At 41.3% G+C, this 12,387-nt stretch overlaps 1 protein-coding gene across 3 annotated transcripts in view; it reads right to left on the minus strand.

The window, feature by feature from the left end:
• Positions 1 to 12,387, minus strand: part of VPS13A (vacuolar protein sorting 13 homolog A) — a 466,977-nt gene that overhangs the window by 386,418 nt on the left and 68,172 nt on the right. For all 3 annotated transcript variants that reach the window (XM_040355879.1, XM_040355888.1, XM_040355872.1), the window contains exons 7-9: positions 11,502 to 11,561; positions 8,483 to 8,542; positions 5,327 to 5,407 (exon numbers count right to left, since the gene is read on the minus strand). In XM_040355879.1, coding sequence (XP_040211813.1) covers positions 5,327 to 5,407; positions 8,483 to 8,542; positions 11,502 to 11,561 — 201 coding nt within the window. The remainder of the gene's footprint in view (positions 1 to 5,326; positions 5,408 to 8,482; positions 8,543 to 11,501; positions 11,562 to 12,387) is intronic.

Consider the following 12,387-nt stretch of genomic DNA (forward strand, 5'->3'; position numbering starts at 1 on the left):
CTGTCACAAGAGACCAGAGGCTGTGCTGTGTCTGTCACCTCAGGGAAGAATCACAGCGTTTCACAGCACTAAAACCGTCACAAGAGACCAGAGGCTGTGCTGTCTGTCACCTCCGGGAAGAATCACAGCGTTTCACAGCACTAAAACTGTCACAAGAGACCAAGAGATTTCCAAGATGGCCGGCGTCTGAGGTAAAAATCACCTCATATAACACAGCAGCACACAGCAGCACCCCCCAGAGTAACAACAAAGTCCCCCAACAACACACGGGCCCCGGTGGTAATAAAGAAAACCCAGAAGGCCCCCCTTCACAGCCACCACCCAGTCAGGGGAAGGAGGGAGAGGAAGGGGAGAGAGGAAAGCAGGGCGGACCCTCGGTCGACCTCCCCAGGGAAAACACCAGCCAGACCACTTAACTGAGTAAGGGGCCACTACTTACCCGTCCTGCGACTACCCGGCTGGAGGTATCCCAGACAGAACCAACGTCCGTAAACGGCATGGCTGTCGGCCAGACACACTGTGACACGGCCATAGAGACCGGTCATATGTGTGCCCTAGAACCGAAGTTCCCCGGCCGCACCTGGAGCAACAGGGGCCTGTCGTGGACGTCCCAAAGCTGAGCTAAGGGCCGGCACACGCTCGATGGCCGAACATGGGGGGACTACAAGAGTCGAGGACCCAGCCTGTCACCCAGTCGGCTGTTGATAGAAGAATCGCAGGATTCAAAAATGCAGGAACAAAAAAATAAAAGCGAGAAAAAAATAGACAGAAAAAAACTCCAGAGTACAGGAACTCCAGAGAGCGCCTGACTCTCCTGTCGTTAGGCAGAAAAAGACTGAGGCTCCTAGAGCAGGGTGTGGGTTATGCCTGGGGGAGCTACGCCCCCTGGGAGGAGCGGCACGAAGGAAAGGTTTTAACACTTTAAGTGCTGTTAAATTCTGCCTAAACTCTCCTGGTAGGAAGAAGCATAACCCTAATGTCAAAGAAGGCTGTGTCCGTCTATGAACGAAGGGAAATTTTTTTTTTGCTGAAATGACTGTTTACAGGGTATAGAAACATAATAGTTAACGGATTCCTTTTAAAAATAATTAAAAATAGATCAAAATCAATCATATAATGTACCTGCAGTTTCTAGTTTCGTTTTTGCATGTTGTTTCCTGCTTCTGTGATGTACAGAGCCACAGAGCCAATACAGGGCAGTGATGGTTTGGAAAATGAAACTGATTGGTGCTGAGGGGTTTTAGAGACACAGTAATCACACCTCCTTGATTAGTGACCACAGAGAGAAAGCTCCCAGCACTGTGGTTATCAGGAGACAGACAACCAGGAAGTGTGGAGATCAGAGAAGAATTACAGCAACTTGAGAGCAAAAATGAACAATGAGGACATGAAAACAGCACTGCATTAAGGTAAAGGAAGCTATTAAGATATAAAAAAAATCCTTTACAAACCCTTTAAGTAGGATTGGGAAAAATGAAAAGAACATGAATTGGAGTTGTTGACAATTTTGTTTGGATGAAGAGAATTATTGAATTAGGAGATCAGAGGTTAGACTGGCTTATCACATGAGTCATGACCCATGAATGACCAAGTATGGAGACACCAATATGAGCTTGAAATCACATTTTATCCAGAAAAGGCAACTACTTCAGCACTTCTTTCCCCTTTTCTAGCCTAGCAACATTGTTAACATAACTAAACCGTTATCATTAGTTTCACTTTACCCTATTGGGTTCTTTGTTCTACTGCAGCACAACTTCAACATCAAGCTAAATTGCCAGTTTCCATTTCATTTTACTACATTGCATTTAAAGTTATATTTAAAAATTTGTGCTCAAGAATATACTTTTCTTAAAGTGATACTTTTTAAATTTGCAGTACATTGTCCCTTCTATTTCTGTATGTGGATGGTGGCACCAATTATTTTAATAAAATAAATCTAGGTGCTTTTTTCTTAATTGATATACAGCTGTCACATGACCCAGATCTTTCCCAGCCTGTCTACAGGAAAACATAAGCAGGAAAAGCTCCTAGTCCCTGCTGCTGGTCACATGTTCATAAAAACAAAACAAACCAGCCTTTGGAATACAGCGGAAATATAAATTAATATCAATAAACGGTTTTAAATTGGCATAAAATGTTGATATAATTAAAGGTAGTATAAGAGGGAGGTAAAGCCTATGTCAATCTACATGTAATATCCTGTCATCATTGTGTTTAGCTGGGTAGTGGGCATGGAGGAGGGAGGGAGTAGGCTGTCATTTACCGCTGTGTATACGCCCACATGTGTGACTCTATAGTCACATGGACTGCTCAGATGTGATAGGGAGGAAATGCCCAGCATAGAAACTCACTAAAACAAAGCATGTGCTAAGTTGCTACCACAGCTGCAAAATTCCTAGCTGAATTGGGGACATGAACAGAAGATGCAGATCGAGAAGCAGGATCAACCGGGTTTTTTGCAGAATACAGAAAACAAATCTCAGTGGCTGAGAGATTATGAACAGCATTAAATACAGCATTTTGTGATCGTTTTTTATGATGTGGGTGACACTTAAACAACCAACCAATCAAATAACAGCAGCAGAGCATGAGATTCAAGTTACCATAACTTCATCATATACAATAGAATCACTAATGCCACACAAGAGAGAAAGCAGCATGAACCTTCCATCTTAACAGTACTCCTGTACCTTGCCTGGACCCACCACACAAAAAAAAAATATCTAAGGAAAACAGGATCCACACTGCTTATCTGGTCTAGCATAATTTTTTTAACAGCCCAAGAGGCACAAACAGCAAGACATGAATGTGAAAACCTTTACATGCACATAAAGGTGCTCACTTATAAGGTCTAGGAAATAAAGTGCTTACTGTGCATACAAGTACAAGGTTATTTGCAGAATCCCCTCACTTCCTCCGCCTCCCTGGTCACCTCTTTTTTATTTACACCTAATATCCCAGACAGCTTGACCTGGCAGATGTCCCACTTCTGGAGGGATAGGGCCTTATTTCGCTTCGGTCAATTGGTGGATACAAGAACCAGAACCTTACTGTCTTTCCAAGACCTGAAAGAGGCTTTTGATTTGCCCAAACAGGCTTTTTTTAGTTATTTACAAGTCCATCATTTCGCCCAGTCTCTAGTGATGAATCTTCAATTCTCCCCTTTAACTGAGTTTGAGAGAATCTGTCTGGAAGGGTCATCCCCCAAAGGTATGATCTTGCGCACCTACCGGCTTCTGATACTGGACAGGTCACCTACTGGGCCTCGGCATGTCTACATGCGCAAGTGGGAGCAGGCCTTGGGTGAGGATATACCCATGCAGGCATGGCAGCTTATATGGTCGCAGGCCTCTAAGAGCTCCATCTGTACGCTCTATAAAGAGAACCAGTATAACATTTTGTTTCATTGGTACCAAACCCCAGACCTGCTCCACTCCATTTATCCGTCAGCTGATCGCCGCTGCTGGCGCTGCTCTGACGCGGTGGGAACGCTATATCATATCTATTGGACCTGCTCCTTGATTGCGCCCTATTGGCAGACAGTTCATTCCTTAAAGCGGTGGTTCCCCCTAAAACAAATTTCTAACAATAGATTCGTAAGACCCGTTACACTGCGGGTAGGCTGGCTTTTGTTTTTGTTTTTTCGTACATACCGAGATCTCGCCGTTTCGTCCCTTGGCAGTGGGCGTTCCTAGTTGATTGACGTTTCTTTGACGGGCGCATACTGCGCGTCACGACTTTCCGACAGAAGCCGAACGTCATTGCGCAGGCGCCGTATAGAGTCGGCTCTATACGGCGCCTGCGCAGCGACGTTCGGCTTCTTTCGGAAAGTCGTGACGTCACGTATGCGCCCGTCCGAGGAACGTCAATCAACTAGGAACGCCCACTGACAAGGGACGAAACGCCGAGATCGAGGTATGTACTAAAAAAAAAAAAAAGCCAGCCTACCCGCAGTGTAACGGGTCTTACGAATCTATTGTTAGAAATGTGTTTTAGGGGGAACCACCTCTTTAATCCACTCTATATTTGGTTCATCGGTGCCGTTTTGTCCTAAACTTTTTCTTCTAGGCCTCCCACCCCCCTCGTTTTCTACATTTTCTAAAAAAAACTCTTAGCACAGGTCCTTACGGCCGCACGGTGCTTGGTGGCCCTGAAATGGAAAAAGAAGGAACCTCCCTCCCTGTTTGAACTACACTCTAGAATCAGTGACGTTAAAAGGATGGAATACTTGACAGCTTCCCTGAATAATACTCTCGATACCCACAACCAGGTATGCGAACTATGGAATGCTCTGTAGGCCCCGATCACATGATAATTCCCGTTCTAGGGGGGGCGGGGCATGGTTGGGTATCCTGGACTGTGAGGGGGGGGGGGGGGTTGGGGCGGACGGTGGACCTATCTCTTCTCTTTTTCTCTATCATTCTTTATCTCTTTCCTTACTTTTCTTCTCTTTCACGGACTGTCTTTTACTTCTTCACTATACCCTATTCTCCTTTGGTCGCTAAGGCACACTGTGGCAGGCTGGATTCTGTGTGGATATAGAGATACTTGGTCCTATGTTAACCAGATTGGATTTTGCACTGACCTATCTTGTGCTCCAGTTGTACTACCGGCAATTATGCCTGCCCTTCCTGGTGCTGCCTCTTTATAATGATACATGTTCTTTTTATGTTTTTTTTTTTTTTTTTTTTGTCTTTGTCCTTGTCCTTTCTTTTGTTTTTCCTTTGCCTGGAAAATGTTCAAAATTCAATAAAATTTACGTTTTCAAAAAAAAAGTGAACGTAAAAGCTTATTTTTTTTAGATAACAAACATGTTATACTTGGTATTGCACAGAAAGAAAGGCTCTGAACCTCCTCCCAGGGTCCCCCATTGGCGCTCTTGGCTCCTCCATGTGCCACCATAGGATGCCGCTTCCTATGGTGGCACGCCTGAGGGGCTTGCTCTTGAGCTGGGCTGTGTGCATCCATAGACACACATGGTGAGGCTGCACCCCCCCCCCCCACTTCCTTGCAGGATTTTACTAATAGCAGCAGGAGCCAATAGTTCCTGTGAGGAGAGAAGGAGAAAGGCACAGTGCAAGGGAATGCATTAAGGTTAATTAAAAGGTAAAAAACAGTAAAAAACAGTATGCCTTTCCAACCACTTAGGTCTTCACACCGATGTCTGTTCATGCCTCTTGAGCTGGTAATAAACCTGACTGAGTGGATAAAAGTATGGACCCCATTATTTCTTGAATATCTACCATAGCTTTTTTGCAATTATCACACCAATTTCAACAGAAATTTTAAAAAGTATAAAAAAAAAAAAACTTAAATACCATACCAAAGCTTCATTGTAACTTCGATGGTAATACATCTCAGATTTCACATTCCAATAGGCAAACAGATTGTCAAGGCGCACAATCTAGAAATAAATATTTGAAAATCAAGATCATCTATCCTCAAACATATTTCAAATTAAACATACTGACAATGCATTGTAACATATAAATATTATATTGTACTCTCTGCCATATCGGTTGCGATAAATTAACGTTGAAAGGTTTCAAGTCAGCATTTTAAAAGCGTTAATAAGAACTGGATGTTCAAAACTATTTGTACCATTGGATTTTATTTATTTTTTCCTTTTGGAGACAATTGAGGATTATCCTATACCATTTTAATCCAAGTGGGAAGTCCAATGGATAACAACTACTGATTTGCATTTCACATTTTTTTTGATAACATGAGACTGGATTTATTAGAGTGGCCATTCATATTTGCTGGTGCTGGCTTTATTCACATTTTTGTGGAGTCTCACTCCTGGTGCAGCATTACAGTTATATTTGGATTATTCTCACATATGTACATATTGCCCTCTGACTTTCTGAGGTCTCTTGTTCTGGTTAGTTGCAAATTGCTTTTGAGAAGAGTCTCACTCCTCAATTTTGTTTAAATTTTTTTAGTCTGTTACATTTATTTCTGATTCCGCACCAACTTATTACAGTTACGATGGCAGTAAATTACTTCATTAGGAAAGCCTACAGCTTCTATGCGACATCTTTCTGACACTCTGGACTTGCTTGTTGGTCCCAGCAGAAGCTTGCTAAATCAATCAAATATCTAGTTCATATGTAGTGGGCATGTGGTCTGATATATGATCACATAAGGTTAAGGTATTCGATTTTGGAGAAGGGGCCTCGTCCTTTTTTAAATTTTCATGAAGTTCCCCGTTAGTGATTCTAAAAGCTTGCTTCCCCCCCACCTAAAATAAAAAATATGTAATACTTACCACTTATTTGCACAAAGCAGCCCCAAACTTCCTCTTCTGGTGTTCCCCACCAGCGCCCATAGACACACAGCGTAACTCGGCCCCGCCCCCACTCCCTAGGACTTACAGCTGCAGGAGCGAATAGCCCCCACTGCTATCCACTTGTTCGGTTGGAAACCAGGGAGAAAGAGCAGCATTACTGAAGACAGGCAAAGTGCTGGATTGATACTGGACTCGGGCAAGTATTTAGGGGGTGAAAGGAAGCAAACATTTAGTGAAAGTTTGTGAAGGAGGTCAATTGAGTCAATGTTTAATAGGACACAGGAGTGGGTGCCAGCTCCTTAATCACCATGAGGAAGCTGTCAAATTTTGTAGTGGCAATACCACCCACTGCTAAAAGTTTTTTTTCACACTGCAGCTGAAAGTATGTTTGCTTGAACACCCATTCATTTGAATGTTCGCACAAGATTCTCCATAGACTGTAAACAGTGCAGAAATCTCCCTCATATTATTTCCCCTTGTGGTCGAATGTTCTTAGCCTACAGTGTTAGGCTATTTTCTTTGTTGGTGGTGTATCGCTAATAATATTAATGTGTCAGAATAATGGCGAGTATACTCAAAAAACACAATATAAAAACCTGGTAAAAAAAAATAAAGGGAAAAAAAGGGGGAGCAAACATACATAACACAATATAAACAATATGTAATAAAGTCCAATTGTGAATATAAACTTTAAAATTTAATATGGAATGAAGTCCACATAAAAAAGGCAAATTGGGCTTCTTCCTATTGGGATGACACCAAGTAGTAAGAAAGAGGAAGGAGTTGCCTGTGGTCAAGTGAATGAGGTACTCTTACCAGCTGGGATGGACACACCGTTCTTGGAGTCTGTGAGGAGTTATCCCGGTGTACATCCATCCTGACCTGACCCTGAAGGGATTTTGCTGCACCTGCGGTATTCGTCAGCTGAGAACCAGGGACAGCATACCTCGATACACCGCACCTTCCCTTACATACAGCATTGGATGCAGACCATCTAGGACTTAAAGCTCTATTGACCCAGCTTGAAATCCTAGATCAGGGATATGCAATTAGCAGACCTCCAGCTGTTGCAAAACTACAAATCCCATCATGCCTCTGCCTCTGGGTGTCATTCTTGTGGCTGTCAGAGTCCTGCTATGCCTCATGGGACTTGTAGTTCTGCAACAGCTGCAGGTCCGCTAATTGCATATCCCTGTCCTAGATGGTCTGGATCCAATGCTGCATGTAAGAGAAGGTCCGGTGTATCGAGGTATGGGGTCCCTGGTTCTCAGCTGACGAATACCGCAGGTGCAGCAAAATCCCTTCAGGGTCAGGTCAGGATGGATGTACACCAGGATAGCTCCTCACAGACTCCAAGACAAGTGTGTCAATCCCAGCTGGTAAGAGTACCTCATTCACTTAAATCTGAAGAGTCTTAAGAGTGACCACAGGCAACTCCTTCTTTTCTTACTACTTGGCGCATTTTTAAAATGTCCCCAACTAGTTAATAAGAAAGTGGCAATTGAAGTCTAGTCACAAAATCCACATTTTATTGTGATCACAGCAGTGAACTAAAAAAGCTAAAAATGTGGTTTCTACAATCATGGTTCTTAGAATTTGCTTGTGCGTTTCAATGAATACCATTCAAATGCAGCATCTCTGTCCATCTTGTTGTCAAGAACTGCTGCACCTGCTGAAACCCAATTCAATCTAATCCCCAACTTTCAGGTAAAACTGAAAAGGGAAAACCATATGCAAAAACGATCTCTGCATAGGATAGCAACCACTCCTGATGCCCAAAAGCTGCTGATGAGTCACATCACTTACTTTAATTGGTACAAGTGTAGGCACTCTTGGAATGTCTACAATGTCCTAATAACTGATAGCTAGAGACTCAGAGATAGGGCACTGCCATGCTAGCTGTGTTTTAACAAGTCTAAGCCACTGAACCCGTGCAAGCATGAAGCAAAGGAAGGTCAGACTAAAGTCAACAACTTTTTAACTAATCCAGGTTGGTTCCCATTTTTATACCATCAGCATAACAGCCAAGAAACTAGCATTTTCAGAAGGAGATATCAGAAATTACAGTCTTGATACTGGTCTTATCAAGGATGGCTCAAAATGAGCAGACAATAGAATAACTACAACAATATAATTTAAGAAGAAGAATGACAAGGGAATAATGGTCATGGCTTACAGTTTAATTACCTTGTAAAACAGCTTGGCGGATTCATCATGAAGACATGGATTCCAATTTTTATCAGATGTCTGTTAAGAAAAGTTTATTCGTCAGTTAAAAATATTCTGGAAATCTTTATTTGAAATAAATATACCTTATAAAATACCTGAAAAGCAAAGCCTTAGGTTGCCAGAAAATATTCAGATTTTCCAGTCACACACATATACTGAAGTTTAAAATTACTACCATAAGTAGAGTAAAAATAAATAACTGTATAAAAAACTGATAACTGTACTTTTTAAACACTTAAGGCCTTATGCACACTGGACGTTTTTACAGCTGCTTTTTTTTGCTTCAGACGTTTATTTTTTCTACAGTCAATAAACTCACCAACATGTTATCCTATGTGTCCATCCACACATAGGCTTGTTATCAACTGGTTTTGGCTGGGGCGTTTTTTGGCTGTAAAAAAACCCGACAACTAGTGGGTTCCGAGAGGCAGTTTTCAGCTGTAAAAACACTCCCAGCATCAAAAAAACACTGAAAAATGCTGATAAACGCGGCTCACCAGCCTTTAACGTTTTAGATCAATTGAAAAAAAAAAGAAATGCACTTTTAAAAAACACTATTGCAATAACATTGAAAAACTCACTGCAAAGCTACTGGCGTTTTTATAGTGTTATTATAACGCCCAGTGTGCATGAGGCCTAAACATTAACAGGGATTTTATTTATGTTAGCATAAAAAAAAATGTTATCTGCCTTCAATTTCCCTGTGCTTCAAGAACTGTTATCATAGGGTTAGGCTAATGTAAACATTTCTCTGTTTGGCTCAGTTCACACTGCCGGAACTTGGGATCCGACTTATGAGACCCCCAACTCGCATGACATGTGAAATCCTATGTTAGTCAATGGGAGCTGTCTTAATTAGACTTTTATCCAACTTGTGCCCATAGACTTTAATGGAAGTCGCCTCCCAAGTTGGATCCTCATCTATGTTGATGTGATTTGGATGCAACTTTATGCTTTTTGTATCTGGCAAATGAGCATGTGGGCACTTATTTACATGCAAGTGTAATTTCACAGGTACACATCAGCATTGTGTTTGCCATACTTTACTATGGCGTTTATTTACTAAAGGCAAATAGACAGCAATAAAAAACAGCATTTTAGCTTGCACATGATTGGATAATAAAATCAGCAGAGCTTCACCTCAGAGAAAGAGAGAGAGAGAGAGAGAGAGATGCAATACATCTGGATGGTGTTGTCCATAAAGTGCGGGGAGATCTAATGAAGAATATTGCATGCAAATATGCTATTTGACCTCCTTATAATTTAGGGGTCAATTATTTCTGGTGAGTGACAAACACACATTTGGAAGATATCCGATTATAGAAGAATCTGATTTATGATTCACATTTGATTTATGGATGTCTATTTGGACTTCACTTTAGAATATAAATGCATCACAGCAGTTTGTGTAGCGCCACTTTAATACGATTCATACAAGACCCCTATCACACTGAAGTGTTTTTACAGCGTTTTAGTGTTAAAAATAGCGCTATTAAAACGCTCATAAAATGCTCTCCATGCATCTCAATGGACCCTTTCACACTGAGTCCTGCAAGCAGCATCTTTGGAGCAGCTTTTGGGCGCTGAAAAAAACGCTTCAAAACGGCCCTCTCCATTGAAATGAATTGAAAGCGCTGTAAAAACGCCTTACCCTTTCACACTGAGGCACTTCAAAAACGGCCTAAAACGTTAGGGTCTTAGCGGTGCTTTACCAGCACATTGGGATTGCAGATGAGACTTCGCTCGAAAAACGCTCAAAAAACGCCCCAGTGTGAAAGGGGCCTTAAACCATTTTGTGTAAGAGAACTAACAGGCTCTGCACGAAAGAGTGAAAAATTAATCTCTGAATCATTAGATTGACACATGAGTGGGGGGGGGAGGTACAGAGCCAGACAACCACACAAGTAGTATGACCTGATCAGTCACTCAGCTGGTGTCATAGATACTGGGCTGGGAGATTTGATGGGTTGCATGTTGTAAGTATGTCTAGCTGTATGTTGTGGGTATGGGAGTAAAGATTGCATGTTGTGGGTATGTCTAGCTGTATGTTGTGGGTATGGGAGTAAAGATGTCACTGATGCTAGGGGTAATGGAGCGTGAGATCCGAGTACTAGGGTGGCAAATCTGACTTTTTTGCACCCCACTTCCTTTGGGTTTAGAAAGCCAGTGACTATAATCTATGTGTGCAGTAGATCTGTCTGCTTTTCATGCCCTGTGTGTGATAGAAAACAGTGACTTCTCAAAATGTAAGTGCTATGGGTTGAGAACTTTAAAAACAAAACAAAGTGACCTCTACCACACCATCACAATTTTAATATAAAATAAAAAAAATTGGTTTCCAAAATACTGCAGAAATATTACAATTTTAAAATGTAAATGATTATGGCTAAGCTATACCTGTACGCAAGTCCATATATTTAAATTTTGCCTGTACACAAAGGGGTTGATTTATTAAAGCTGGAGAGTGAAACTCTGGTGCAGCTGTGCCTGGTAGCCAAACTTCTTCTAACTTCAGCTTGTTCAATTAAAGTGGCTGTAAACCCTCATATATACCAAGTGAAGTGAACAGCCTCAGATGATACACTGAGATGTAACAAATCCTCCTACATAAGTTTTACATGTATATCTGCTGTCTTCCCCTTTTTTACACTCTTTTAAAAGTGCAAATCATGTCTGTCCTTTTTCACCAGCACATAGGGGTGGACTTACACCGTGTGAGAGCTGATTGCAGGAAAGCCACTCGCCCCCCTCAGTAGAAAGCTTACACATAGAAAAGATGTGTAGTACATAGTTTTCCACAAAACCACAAATGCCAACCATTATTACATTTAGTTGAGAGATGGTCAATAACATGATGATGGATGCATATAGTACCTTATCTTATCAAATGTTTAAATAGGAAATTAGACACAGACAAAAAAAAAAAAAAGGATAGCAAGCTTTCCTGTTTAGCATGCAACATGTTTTCTAATCTCACCTGCAAACTGAGGTTTTGAAGTGAAACACCAAATGAGAGCGGACACTGAGGATTTGTGATCTACAAGAAAACAAATAAAATACAATATCATATTATAAATCTACACTGTAATATGGGTACGTTTACTAAACCAATTTTAAATGACTATATAAATGTAGAAATTGGTAGCCTTTTTTTTAAATCTGGACCACATTCAAGTTCCAGGGCCATGAGTCAGAAACTTTTTGGTTTCACTGAGAATAAAGCCGATGCCCTGAAACTACTATATTGGCTTGGAATCTGACAATCTTGCATCAGAGACGTCTGAGAATAGTAATTGCCACTGCTACAAACGTCTTTTAATTAGGAGGTGCACTAAAATTTCCACTCCCGAAAACATATTGGTCGAAAAAAAAAAAAAATTGTCATGCGGCCGAAAGAAGAAAAGGTGCAGATAATGGCACCGAAAAGGGGGCGGTCCTCCCCAATTGTCGCACATTGCGGGGGTGTCATCCTGGTGGCTCAGTCAGAGTCCTTGCCTCCTTCCTCCTCCCCCTCCCCTCCTCTTACAGAGACGCAATCTCTGACCATCTCTTGTATCATGTGTGCTAGAGGTGCACCAAATGGAAATTTTGTTAATACTATTAGCAATGTGTAAAGTAAGAAATTGCAGTCCTGATAAAAGAGATGGTCAGAGACTGTAAGACTGCATTTTTCTTAAACTCTTCTTGCACTAAAGGTGCCAATAATGGCCAACAATAAATTCATATTAATTTAAAATTGATGATATTAATTCAAAATGGGAATACAATTATATATAAAAATATAAATATTTTTGAAAAACTCATTTTCGTTTTTGGGCTAAATTATCCTGTATTTTCGGTACCAAATTTTCCATTCGACACAC

The sequence above is a fragment of the Rana temporaria genome, chromosome 1 (assembly GCF_905171775.1).
Source record: "Rana temporaria chromosome 1, aRanTem1.1, whole genome shotgun sequence".
NCBI classification, from domain to species: Eukaryota; Metazoa; Chordata; class Amphibia; order Anura; family Ranidae; genus Rana; species Rana temporaria.